The sequence below is a fragment of the Macadamia integrifolia genome, unplaced genomic scaffold, assembly GCF_013358625.1.
Source record: "Macadamia integrifolia cultivar HAES 741 unplaced genomic scaffold, SCU_Mint_v3 scaffold2092, whole genome shotgun sequence".
Taxonomy (NCBI): domain Eukaryota; kingdom Viridiplantae; phylum Streptophyta; class Magnoliopsida; order Proteales; family Proteaceae; genus Macadamia; species Macadamia integrifolia.
The window spans coordinates 48,672-63,060 of NW_024868506.1; the positions used below are offsets into that span (position 1 = coordinate 48,672).

Below are 14,389 nucleotides of genomic sequence, written 5' to 3' on the forward strand. Positions count from 1 at the left end.
GGCATATATCTCATTTTGTGCAAAAGCGGAGACTTGGCTTAAAATTGCCCCATGATTTCATGTTTCAAGTAAGCGTTCCTAAGCAAAGAGATCATGGTAGCAATGATGCATCAAAATGATCTAATTGAGCTCCCAAATGCAGAAATTCATATTATCTTAGCATCCATGAGAGATAAAATAAAGCAGTAAAGAAGAAGACGACAGATTACATACTGCGAATACAGAAAAATTAGATGAATTCCCGGGGACTCTTTGACAATCTATCTTCACCAGGAAATAGTCCTCCCCCTTTCTAGACTGGGCAGCAGAACCATATCTGACACTAGGCTTCTCCATCTTCTCACTCCTCATCTCTCTGCTGATCAAGGCGGCAAGTGGAACAAGATTATGATGATGATGATTACGCCTCCCCTCTGCCGACGCCATTTTGACTATACCAGTTTCTGGGTCAAAACTCACAGCATCCAAAACTTAAACCTTCGATCTTAAGACATCGTCCGAGTGCACCAACTCATGATCTTATGTTGAATGAACCCCTAGAGGTTCCTTAATTCGCGAACTAATTATTTCCTCCAACATCACAAATGCCCTACTCTCCAAATCACCAGAAACATCAACCCCCTAATTAAAGAACAAAAATCCAACATTTTCCATATCAAGCCAACATTCCACAACCTGATCTACTAGTAGCATTAACGGAAAAAGGAAATGTAACATAACCAGAAACAAAACAACGATTTGTGCCAAAAATAAACAAACCCAAATGATAGAGATATGAACAGAAGGGGCGAGGAAGGGGGAAATGTGGATTAGTGAACTACCTCGGGCTCACAATCTTCGAAGAGACAGGAATGCCTGTAAGTGCAACCGTACGAAGCCAAATGTAGATCTGATTACGAAACAACACCAGCCACAGTAGCAAACCAACAAAGAGAAGAAAAAATCAAAAGACACGGAAACGCGGAATGATGACAGGATATGAACTGTAAAACTCAATAATCTAAACTTTCTGGACTCAGATCTTCACTTAAGAAAACACAAAATATAAGCTCATTATAATAAAAACCGCAAATTTCTTCGAAGCTAACCAGGTCCCCATCTGTAGAGCCCACCATCCTTCACCAAACCCCAAAAAAGAAATGGAGAAAATAAGTTTCTGAGTAAAGCATTTTGTGAAGTGTCAACAAACTGAACCATAAATTAAAAATAAAAAATAAAAAAGGGAAAAAAAAATTAGTCTTTTAGAGAGATCTGCAACTTGGTAGAAGTCGGTTTCATTAAATTAAGAAAAGGAGAGAATAAAGAACTTTCGTGCTTAAAGGAACTGATTAAAAATTAACAATGGAAGAATTTCGTTTTCATGAACAAACCATAGTCTATGAAGCTTTGTGCCAATTTTATTTTTTTTTTTCGCAGGTTCTGTCGTTTACTGGTGGGGACCCCTCGTGGTCTACTACGCGGTTCAGCTTCGCATCTGATAAGAATCGCTGACGCTCTGCATACTCTTCTTCTTCACGCAGACAACTCCCTTGCTGAATCGTATGCTACGTGGCGCGTACATGCAGGGCGACTCACGGCACTCTCCCGTGAGAAGATTCTTTACTCTTCTCTGCCTTTCGTTTTCTACTCGCGCCTGTAATCGGTGAGTGAGACTTCACCTCAACTCTTGTGGGGTTCACAGCTGCCACGTGTCTTTTCCCCGTGTGATTTTAGGTTTTATTTTTCTTGAGAGGTTCCTTTACTGGCAGCATGGTTGTAATTATTTATAGGAATATCAACACCAACAAAATTTCTACTTTTCATGTGGGAATCCCACAGTGGGATAAGACGGTCATTTTGCCTGTAACTTGACGCCTGACACAGGTTACCAAGGTCCAAACAGGAGCTACGTGCATAAATGTGCGTGCATGAGCATTCAAGGAAACGGGAAGGGTGATCATTTTACCATCCCATATTCTCATATGAGAGGGCATGGATACATGGTCCAAATGCCGTCTTTTTTCCCCAAATTTATATTAAGGAATAAAAAAACTAAACAAAAGGCACAGATGACAATCATGAATGGATAGAACACAAAAAAAAAATCCACCTTATTAGGTCTCTCGAGCTAGCCAATCAACCACATGCTTACAATCAAATTAATGACTACCTGTTCATGGATAAAGATCCTCTGTCACGCAACACGCATGTAGGATCCAAAGGTTATGAGCACATTGGGTTGTATCCATAACTTGAGCAACGTGTTTGAGGCTCCCAATCGTTGGATCTAAACTACATAGTGTAGAGCACTACAGAGGAGGCCAATCCACCTCTTCATAATCTTGCTTTTGAACCTGGTGAAATCCTTATAATATTCCTTTGATTTTTTACTCTTGTCCACTCCTAGTAAATCCATAAACCTAAAATCCTTAAAGTAATTGAGGCTTATAAAAAAGTATAAATGATCATTTCAAAAAAATTGATGATTTTTTATTCATTAAAAGATTATTTCTATTTAAAAAAAAAAGAAAAATAAATAAATAGGGTACAACAGACAAGCTTGAAAAATCCAGAAAACCAGCCCCCCCACCCTCACATTTGGCAATGTCATTAACAAAGAAATACCTACAAGCTAATAAAAAAGTAAAAATAATCTAAAGAAACGATATCTTGGCCTACATGGAGCATCAGTCATCACTAACTCATCTTCCATATGAGATGGCAAGATAGCCATAGAAGGAGCACCATTTCTCCTCTCCAATTTTCTTATCATAGCTTAGCACATATTACAATCATTTGATCCACAAGTAATGATCCTTGGGATTTCACAACAACAAATTCCTCCATAAAAACACAATTTACAGTTGAAAATGCTGATAAGGGTGAATCGTCAAAGAAGGTGTTATGGAAAATATTTGCAATCATCCGAAGACAAGATAAGGTGGGCCGAATGAGGACCAAAGAGGGGTGACATTTGTTAGCTGATTGCCCTAGTAGCGAGCAAGAGAAGGAACAAGCACAATCCCCATCATCAAATGAGAAGACACTAAGGATGGACATCGACAAACTGGTCCTCAATTATGGCCGCTAGGTCATGTGGATCAGGTCACTTGGGTAAACCCAATGCCGAACGACAGTCCCTTGAGGGAATTTGTCACTCAAGGTACATGAGTAATTAGAGCGGGACATTGCTAGGCCACAATCCACCCCCCCCCCCCCCCCCAACCCCACTCAAACGGATATCTCGATCCAATCCCATGAGGTGACGGATGAACGCGGAGTTCGCATATCTAGGAGGCTCTCCAGAAAACACTTTCCTATTACTACTCCTACAAGAGCTAGACTCTCACCTATGATAGACAACCACCAAATTGGGACTCTTGATCAACAACCGCATCTCCAACTATAAAAATCCAGGTAAATCCTAGTCTAGGGGACTGATTCTTTTCTATTCTTGAGAGAATTATCTATTTGCATAGAAGTTTAACATATGCATCGAAGAGTCTCCCACGGGATCTGCCCGATGCTCACTCTCTTGTGTTTTCTCCTCTTTCCAGAGACTAAAGGAGGCTTAAGACGGATTTCAATGACAACATATGGGAAAAACCACAATACGAAATTGACTGAGTTATTTTGATTGAATTGTGATATAGATATTGAAACATGACTTGGCTTCTAGTAAACCACAAAAAGTAAAATATAACAACAACCATAAGAACAATTCGAATCTGGGTCTTAAATAAGGAAAAAGTACATAACACATCATAGAATAATTGGAGTAAAGTAGAGGTAATTACTTAGATGTTTAGTTTGGAGGCTTAGTGGTCCAGCTCCCAAACATGCTTAATAAGATCATGAAACTAATAAATGTAAATCCGAATCCTTTCCTTCTTACAAAAGCAACACAATATATTTCTACCCAAAAAAAAAAAAAAAGAAGCAACACAATATATCAACATCCATAATATTAGACAATCATAGTTTTGTACAAAGACTATCCTTAAGAAAAATAAAATGAAAATAAAACCTTGAACTTTGGATGAATAGATAAAGACTAAATATGTTTCCATAGTTTTGAAAAGCTATCAGTGACATTCAAACTATAATTGCTTTTAACAATATGTTCCGCAAATAATTGAGTAGTAAGTATATCATTCTTCGTTGAAGTACAAATTCTAAAAACAGGTATCCTCAGAATTTCTATTGAAAACAAAAAGAATAAAAAAGGAAAGTTAAGAGGGAAACATTCCATGTACCATTTATAATTAGTTCACCGACTTGAGAAAACAATGGATGAGGAACCAAATATAATGGTATAGTGAAACTATTAATTTTTGAAATCCAGGGATCGTATCAAATACATATATTATAACCATAGCCAACCCACCAAACCATCACATTTTTAACGAAGGAAAAGTTTTAATAATACTATTCCATACCCATGCCCCCCCACCCAAAATAATAATAATAATAATAATAATAATAATAATCTAATCCCCACAATGCAGAGAGAATTAATCTCCAATCTAGCTTAACCAAAAATGCCTTATCATGCTCCAAAGAATTCATTAATCCTAAACAACCAAGATTTTTTGGTTTACAATCAAACTATCATGCAATTAGAGACCACTTTTGGTGACCCACTTGAACTCCTGTCTAGAGTGCTGAACAAATAGAATTCAACATGTTACATAATTTATTTGGTAATTAAAAAAAAAAAAAAAAAAAAAAATTCCAGTAGGATGGTATTGAATTAAAGGACTTGGATCCAAAGTCGTACAACAGGGCGTCTGATGCACATCTAACATTCAGAAACGTCCTAGATTGCGTGCGATCACCTTGGGCTCTGTGCCTGAGTATTTTTGGCTGTTAGATACACACCAAACGCCCTATTTCGCAATAAAGGATTAAATGAGATATTTGAAAACTCCTTGCCCAACTTGCCATAAAAGGAGAATCTATTAAGTAAACAATTTATTGATTCCAATGTAAATGATTTGATTCAGTTTGGAGGAACGAGTTTTCACATCCTTAGTACAAAGCATAAATGTGGTAATGGGGAAGTCACTAATGCTCCAACGGGAGCATGACAACACATAAGAGCTAGTAATTGTGACATGTGTCAGTCTTATTGGAGCATAGTAATATGATCAATTAATAATGGTGCTAGCATTTCCCTTTCAGTAAACAGTAGGTGAACCTCCTTCCCTTCCAAGTCTCTCATTGTTGAGTTCTAAACTCCAATAAAGCTTTCAGATCGATGGTCAGAATGGACATAAAATCAAACTCAAGGTGGCTTACCTCATAGGATTAGTTAGGCTTGATTTATTAGACAGTTGGCATTTTTGTAAAGTCAAAGTCAAAGCCCTCACCTGAATTGTTGGTCTAATTAATAACCAGGATCACCTGGTTTGGCTGGACACTAATTGAAAATTTATGTAGTTTATGAGATTAAGAAGATGTAGATTTAAGAAACCCGGGATCCAAATCAGTCTCGACCAATTCCGATTTAGATTGGATCAGAATTTGGCCGAATCGGTAAGGAATCGATTAGAATCAACCAAAATATGACCCCCTAACTTAAATTTTGAAAGGAGATTAATCAAAATCGGCCTGGATTGGCTTGGATTGGTCCTAGAGTCCGTATAATCTTGTCATCTAGGGTTTTTTCGTATGGAGACTGGGTGAGCCAGATAGGTCAGAATCAAGATCAATCTCAATCAATTCTGATCCAAATTTGTCTCAGCCCATGCCAATCGAATCACAATTCTTAAAACCATAGAAAATAAATGAGAGAGTGAAATTTCATCTTCCCAATATATGATAGCAAAAAACATCATATTCCCTTGTATTCATGAGTCATATCTTCTAGTGATGAAGTTAGGGGTGCCAACTGGTCAGTTAGATTCGATTTTAGTGTGAGAATGAATGAATCCAAAACCAAACCAATAAGGAAAGAATTGATTTCAGTTTCACTTTCAATTTGGATTCATTTTACCATGTACATACAAACACAGTTATGGAAAATGCAGGTTTATTTTTTATTTTTTATTTTTTATTTTTTAACTATAATTTTTTGTGTTCGAATTGGTTCTAATTGGTTTTATATTGGTTTTAGTTCGGTCCGATTTGGGTTCGGCTTCACAATCCCAATCCAGGCCAAACCAATAAGCTTCGTTCCGTTCGGTTCAGTTTCACTGGTTGGGCTAGGGTTTGACATCCCTAGATGAAGTAAAAGCTGAACCAAAACTTACCTGGTTTTAGTTGGACCACAAATCAACAGCATGTGGTGGTTTTATTTTAAAGGAGAGGCTAAATCTGGGTTGGAAATTGTAATAACGTACGCAGGTTGGGCAATGTACTACCTACTTTGTGAGGAATGTTGTTGGCACTAATATCTTCCAACCAATGTCCCCAACCATAGATGACAATTTTGTTTCTTCACTACTCAATCAATGGTCCCAATTTGGTTTCATGTGGTCCACAATTTGAAATTTCTAGATACATCTGATATTACAGACTTGTGGTCCATTTCCCCAATTTTAAGCCAAGGATGGCCATAGGATCCATCAGGTGATCTGGTCGACCCCACTTTAGAAACTACTATAAGAGACTTTTCTTTGATAATCTTATGATCTTAAATATTATAAGATATTAACAAGATAAATTAATATATCCCCAGTAAGACCTAAAGCTCTTCACATAACATTGAACATAATAAGAACCCATTAATATAATCAAATGGACCCTTATTTCAGTTTTTTCTTTTCTTTCAGTTCCGTTTGGTTGCAAGTAAAGGGAAGGAAAATGAGAATAATTTAATCATGATTATGCAGCTATCTTAAACTCTTATTGAAATTGGTAATCATTTTTTTCAAGTAGAATCTCTATTTTTCTTCTTATAATCAAAGAATTTAGTTGTAGAATTTAATAAGATAAATATAGATGTCATTACCTAACCGTACATGAAGCATCAAGGGTAGGTGATCAGGATTCCTCTGACCCCTAGTGGTGGCATTGATCAATTGATGTGGATGGGCCCAGGAATAAGGGCCCAATGGACCCAGTTGGGCCCTAACAAAAGGGGCCAAAATGTTTATGCCACACAGGCAATGAACCATTATCATTGATTAACTAGCCTGTGGTACTCTTTAACAAGTTGCAAAAGTGGGAAATTCCAGCACAAAACCCAATTAAATGACAGGCCCCAGAATACTCTTCTCCAATAATTATACACAGTTTGGTTAACAGATTTGAAACACCTCTAATCTCAGGCTAGTTTATTTGAAATGTAGGAGCATTAGTCATAAACTGATGATACATATCAATTTGCCAGAAACACCATTGATGGATTCAGATGTGATTCTAATAGATAGCATAGTTATGCTTCTTGTATATCTCACACTTTCTGTTGAAATATTGATGGATTTGCAAAATCTAGAGCAGAATCATACTCGGTAATTTCTTGATAATCTATATATGATAACAGAAGCAGAAGGAAACAAGGAATACTTACTCACACAGCTCTCAGCTCATAAATTATTAGGGATGTACTCTTTCGTCGTTATCACCAGACCAAGCCCTTTCTTCTCCTATACCTCTCTACATTGTCAGTGCTCATCCGTGATTTTTCAGGCTTGTTAGTCTTCTTTGACTTCTCAAGTCTACTATCTAAACTGTTTCTTGAGGCCTCAGGACGATCAGATCCCATCTCAGATGCATCTGAAGTTCCACTTTCAGATTGTTTACTCTGATTGTTGTCTTCCATTCTTTCTTTAGAACCATTTGTTGCAGCCTTCGATTTACCAACATGCACTACAAATTTCTTCAGGTGTTTAATGTACTCCGGATAAAGTTCAAGATTGCAATGGCCACCACCCTTTATCCAGAGGGGTTCATACTTTTCCTTGCTCAGTTCCCAAAGCTGCTTCCCATGGGAACAATCCACAACTTCGTCTGTTGTTCCCTGAAGAAAAGCAAGAGAATGAAGTCAACAAATTTCACAATCCACACAACCGTCACAAGTAATCGTTGTATTATGCACTTCTCATTATTGATGTGGAAGCTCTTTCAATGAGTATGCTTTATTCATTTAGCTTAGGGTTCCCCAGTAAAATAGTGCTCATAATCCCGTTAACCAGTCCCACACACACCAACACACCCCCCACCCACCCCCCCCCCCAAAAAAAAAAAAAAGTTTGTGAAGGAAGGAAGAAATAGAGCAATCATTGATACATAATCTTTACTTTAAGAAACATCAAAGAAAACATAGCAAAGGGTCTAATCAAGCTTAAGAATTTCAAGGGTTCTCACACAAAGATATCTCAATGTATGGATGGGCTAGTAAGTAGCCTGGGTGTGATGTTGAGATCAATCAGTAGCAAGACTGGAATGGGCAGAATTAGAAATGAATGCATCTGCAAAAATATGGATAAGCATCAATAGGTGAGAAAACAAGAGAAATGTGGTTCAGAAGCCTCAGATCCTTCAGTCTCATACAAGAAGACTAATGACAGCATTTATACATAATGCTCTTGTTGTTGTTTGTTGATATACATTGTTGCGGCCCTTACTTGACAGCTCAGGCTTTTGGAGAGGCGGCTAGGTGTTTAATCCCTGGTAAATGATAGGGGTTTGTGTTATATGTTGTTGTGCACCTACAGGGTCTGCCCCCTTGGTATCACATGCAAAGCCATATGTGTGTGTGGGTCTGCATGTGCCAAGGGGTATTGTATGTTGAAATACATTGTCGTGTCCCTTAGTTAAAAGCTCGAGCTTTTGGGATAAGCGGCACAAGTTGAAGGTGTTAAAAAGGACAAGGGGGAGGACCAGGAAGACTATGGCTGGGAAGAAAGCGTGCTTCAGATGATTGCTTGTGATTGTTTCAACAGAATATATGTCCCTAGATAGAATGATGCCAAAGCAGGACTAATTTAGGCTTAGTTGACTTGAGTCACTTTACAACTCCAAACAATCCAAGTCTAGAGATACATTTTAATCTAAAAATTACAACAAAATTACCTATAAATTAAGTAATTCTAACATTCCCCCCAAGTTGTCAATGAGAAATTAGAACTTTAAAAATGGATGAAAGCTCAACTTCTATGTAAACAGAATGAAGACTTTTTTCTTGAGGAAAGGATGCTTGATTTGAGTAATGATTATGACTTTATTCTTGAGGAAAGGATGCTTGATTTGAGTAATATATGTTTAAGAGGGAAAAAGAGAGTGCCTCTCATCTTAATGTGTTTCATATATGCATGCAGGTACACAAACACAACTTTTTTTTTTTACCCTTGATGCTTAGTTTAGTCAGAAGGGTTGTTAACATCATATTTTTTCTTTCAAATATTACCAAGCAAACTGAAAAAAGTGTTTGCATGTCCAGATGATGGTATTGTTTGATACAAGCACAAATCTGATTATAAAGCGAAAGGGACTAGTCACTTATTACATAGCCAGCTTAACAGCTCAGTTTACCAATGGTCTGAAATAGAAAGTACATAGAAAAGCCTTCACTTGATGAAGATGGTTAAGTGAACCCAAAAAAAAGGCAAAATATTGAAGAATGAGATGAAGAAAGCTACTCACATGAATTACCAGAACCGGGCAAGTCACTAAGCCAATTTTGTCAATATTCTGATAAAGGGGAAAAAAAAAAAAAAAAAAAGGAATAAGTTTCCATTTACCACATTGAACTTCAAGATGGAAATCAGCTTAAAAGAGCAACCCAGTGCACGAGGCTCCCGCTACCGCAGGGTCTGGGAGGGGAAAATGTGGCAGCTAATAGCTGTGATATTAAATGCTGATAAGCTCTAGACCCATCACATGAGCATGTACTTTTGCAAAGTAAACAACCATTAACACACCGGAAGGGTGGGGGGAAGGTTCTATGAGAATGCAGAGGGACAGGACACCAGCACTTATGCATACAAAAGCTAACCCTAACTCAGAAGGGTCAAACCAGACCTAAATATTAGGGGCATGGCTGGGTTTGACCCAACCCATTGCCATTCTTTTACAAAATGGTCATGACAAATAATATTATAGGTGCAGCATTACCTTGTAAATGTCAAACCAGTACGTTCGTTTGACAGGGTACAATACTCTCAACCCAGAAAGGATGGGGCTATGGAGAACCACAGCTCTCAAGTCTGGTAGACGAGAAGCTAGATCAAGAGTTGGACCACTTCCAACAGACTGACCATATAATATTAAATCCTCGTCTTTTACCCCATATTGCTCCTTGAGACATTTATGCACTGCCTCGATGTCTGCATATGTATTAGATTCAGAGGGCTGTTTCAAAGAACAAAAGATGACGGTTATTGCAAGAAAACAGGTAAATGATAGCAACAAGGATATCTCCTCCGAATGACCCCAAGAATATAAAAGTTATCCAGCTATAAAATATAAATCTGCCAAGTATTAAATATGTATTATTTGGGCATAATTTACAGTATAGCTATAGTGAGGCAGTTCCATCATCTTGTATTTGTTATTTAACGAATCTGTTAGCCATATAAAATTGGACATTTTCTAGGCACAGAATATAAGTTCATAGGAATACTTAGAGATATAACAGTTAGATCTATGACTAGGTGCAGTTCAGTCCTTATTTTTATTTTATTCTTTATCAATAGCCCTCATTTTGTGGCCTGGGAATGTTAATTGGTGAACTTCAATCCACTGAGATAATTTAGTTGCTCTCAATTTTTTGTTTTTCGTCCCCCCCTCTCCCCCACCCCCAACCCTTTTTTTTTTTTTTTGGGGGGGGGGGGGTTGTTGGGGGAGATACAAATTCTAAAAGAACAATAACCAAGGTCATAATGTGTAAAAAGTAAAAACAACAACCAAGCCTTCTCCCAACTTAATGAGGTTGGCTACATGGAAGGCCCCTAAATGACCGCTCAGTGAAAAAGGAGGTAGGGGTGCCGACACAGCCAAGAGGTTTGCCTAGAAGCAGCTTCCCTTGAAAGAGTGCGTAATAGCTCACTGATGGAACGCTTCTGCACCGAATACGAACGGGCGAAGCAATCTGCCGAAGCTGTTGGAAGTAACCAAACAAAAATAAATAAATAAATAAACAGAATTCTAACCAAAAAAGGAGGGGGGGAAGAGAAGAGGAAAGACAGATAGGGAAAGAGATAAGAAGTGGAAAATGACAAATGAAAGATGAAGAATGCAAGATGAAAAGTGAGAGATGAAAGATAAAATAAGAGGAAAGAGGCACAGCCCAATAAGTCTGGAGAATCTCAATTAAATTGGGTTGGCTACATGGATCCTTGCTCTCCAATAGGCTCTATCCGAGGTTATACTTGGTACAAGACCCAAACTACGCATGTCATTCCTCACAACTTCTCCTATAGTCATTTTAGGCCTGCCCCTAGCTCTTGTAACTCCTTCAATTGGAATCATATCACTCCTCCTTACTGAGGCATGCCTCCAATAAAATAAACCCACATCTGGGATCTTGCATCAATTCTCCCTAACTTGACAAAACTCGTTCATAAATTTTGTAGTGATAAGGGGAAAACAACATGTGAGTAGCAACCTTGACCATTCCCGAACAAAATTCTGGTTGTGTACATATAGTAGGAATAAGTCATCAACCTTGGGGATTTTCTCGTCGAAGAATTGAAGTGGTAACATGAACTCTACTTCAATAACAACATCATGATTGTTGACAGTTTCTTGTAGAGTGTCCTTGACTTTGTCCTCACTCTTGGCCTCATCTTCCACTACTACTTCAACCTTGTTAGTCTTGTCTGCTTTGAGCTGACCACCATATTAGAAACCTCTATCTGTAAGTCTTCCATCTTCAAATCAACAAGCACTGCTTCTTCGATGATGCAGGCCGCTGTGATCTCTTCATGTCTATCCTCGACCTTAAGTTCATTTTCTTTGAGTGGTGGTCTCTTCCCTTCTTGTGGAGGAGCAAAGTTGAGATCAATATGTAAAGTAAAGAGTGATTCTGGTATGCCAATTCTTTGCTTAATTAGATCCAACCGTTTCCTTTGTTGCCTCAACTTTCTTGCAACTTGATTAAGAAAAGTTTGGATGTAGGCCATCTCCGAGGGACTTAATTCACTGCGGCCATGGCTCTCAATAATATGATTCTGATTTAGATGTAAACATACTTGTCAAGGCATCACCTTGGTCGCCTAGGCGGGCAACTTGGTTGCCTAAGCAGGCGCCTTGATCAACTAGGCAGCCTTGTTTTCACATTGCGTTTAGGCCCCGTCCAATACTTTGGGTCGCCTAGACGCTTTGACAACTATGGATGTAAAAACCAGTACCAAAACAGGACCAGTAGGCAATAGCAGAGTATAATTTTCCAGAATTAAGAGAAATCACACAAAATCAAATCAACAGATTAGATCAGCATATAGGTCCAGTTGGGAAAAAGGCTGAGCTGTTGTTGTTGTTGTATAGGTCTGGTCGAGTGCCTCTTTTATGAGTAGAATCACTACCCAAAATCTCATCCAGATCCAATGGTTAAATCTGCTGATGTGGACAATTCCTAGTGTAACAAGGAATTAAATGAATGCTCAGAGTTATAGATTTAATATGCCCGACAGAAAATCTATGATATTGATTTAAGTTGAAACAGATCATTAAAGTTCAGTTATCGACTGGCCTTCAAATAGAAATAATCGAATCCAACTTGAAGTAGGATTGCAGTATCCATGCAGCAAATTCAGGACTAGACAACAGAATAGTGTGTAGAATCCATACAAGATTTCTGAAACCAGAACTTGAATCAGACCTGTAGAATGATCACCTTTATTCCAGTAGTCCTAGTGAAATTAGGATAGCTATATCACAGGATCCAGAACTAAAGCTCGATTGCAGGTGTTGGAGTAACAGAATATTGAATTAATAATCTTCAAATGAGCATCATAGAACAGAAGAACAGTACCTGGGCTTCCCACCTCATGGTACTGATTGGGTTCACCACCAATCACACCTAGTGAATCACCACAACAAGGACCATTCTGATTCTCCACAGAACCAAAAGCAAAAGCCAAACTTCATTCATCAAATTCGTGTACAATGCTGGTCTCCCTAACAAACTTATATAGAAGACTAAAAAACAGACTCAAAACACTAAGAAGGAAAGGCGTAACTCAATTTCTTACTAGGTAACCTAAATTGACTAGGAAACTAAAATAATGAAGGAAGCTGACTCAAAACTGAACTTGACTTATAGAATCCTAATACAGCCTAACTAAAACGCAAACTCAAACACCAAGGGGTCTATCTCCCCCCTGCACGACGACTCCATTTGGACTCCTCCATTCTTACCTGATGCTTCCTGGGCTTGGAAGAAGATCCTGAAGCTCAGACCTCTTGCTTATGGGTGGAATATTATCAAATCATGTTAAGGACAGTTCTTCTACTAGATCCTGGCTCAACCACTGGCACCTGCACAGAGTTCTTCTCTCTGTCGAAGATAGAGCTATTTATAGTTCTAGTTATAGTAGATTGGACATGGTTTATGACATTTTTCAGGACAGTGGTTGGCCTCCCTACTCCCTCTCCCCTCTAACTGCTACCTGGAGTGCTCTACCCAGCATTCCTAGAAGGCCTATTGGTAGTGGGGATATTGTCTCTGGTCTGCTTCCTCATCAGGTCTCTTCAGTGCCAAGTTATTTTGGAACCTCATCAAGGCACGTGGCCGCATTAAAGTCTGATGCAAGTTGGCCTGGTTTAGGAGCCGTCTTCACTGCCTGGAGAGTTTTCACCCGCTGCCTCCCCATGCAATATTTCCTTATCCGCTGGCAGATTGCAGTCCCTACCCAAGGTTGCCTATGCTGGAATGCCTCTAAAGATGTGGATCACATATTTTTCAACTACCCCTTCTCCTCTGCAGTTTGGAATAGTTTACTGGCCAAATGCTGGCCTAAAAGGAGTATTCTACCCTTTCACAAAGAACAGATCTGGGTAGACATGACTTTTGCTAGGAAATCCTATTGTGATTCGGTGGGAAATTTAGCTTTTGGTGCTGCTATCTCCCATATCTGGCTAGAGAGTAACCTTAGAAGGTGGACCTCCAAGGCTAGATCTTTCCAGCATATTTGGAATTCCATTCTCTTTGATGTCAATTCAAAGATTTCTGGATCTCCAGACCGGTGTATTGATTCCCCTAGAAATCTGTTTATTGTAAATTCTTGGGGTCCCTCCCCTTCTATTTTACAAGCCCATGCTTGTATGTTGTTTTTGCTTGTTCTGTTCTTCTTTGGCAATGATTTTTTTATTCATCCAAAAAAAAAAAAAAAAAAATTGTTAACAATGAAAATAAAGAAATATGCAGCATTTGGGATGGCTGCTGGACAGGGTGGTTGTTAAAAATTTACAACGTTCCAGGTTTAAAGAGCCTTTTTTTTTTTTTTTTTTTTTTTTTTTT

The 14,389-nt window shown here is 38.4% G+C and overlaps 2 protein-coding genes across 4 annotated transcripts in view; both read right to left on the reverse strand.

The window, feature by feature from the left end:
• LOC122065685 (probable protein phosphatase 2C 15) overlaps positions 1-1,526 on the reverse strand; it is a gene marked incomplete at its 3' end in the record, with an annotated part of 3,774 nt that extends 2,248 nt beyond the window's left edge. The window contains 3 exon segments of one of the 3 annotated variants that reach the window (XM_042629529.1): positions 214-621; positions 822-889; positions 1,371-1,526. In XM_042629529.1, coding sequence (XP_042485463.1) covers positions 214-426 — 213 coding nt within the window. 3 annotated transcript variants of the gene reach the window in all.
• Positions 1,527-7,172: 5,646 nt separating this feature from the next.
• The window catches only part of LOC122065686 (alpha/beta hydrolase domain-containing protein 17C), an 11,323-nt gene continuing 4,106 nt past the window's right edge, over positions 7,173-14,389 (reverse strand). Inside the window, exons 3-5 of the mRNA XM_042629531.1 lie at positions 10,042-10,278; positions 9,571-9,618; positions 7,173-7,945 (exon numbers count right to left, since the gene is read on the reverse strand). Coding sequence (XP_042485465.1) covers positions 7,547-7,945; positions 9,571-9,618; positions 10,042-10,278 — 684 coding nt within the window. The 3' untranslated portion in view covers positions 7,173-7,546. The remainder of the gene's footprint in view (positions 7,946-9,570; positions 9,619-10,041; positions 10,279-14,389) is intronic.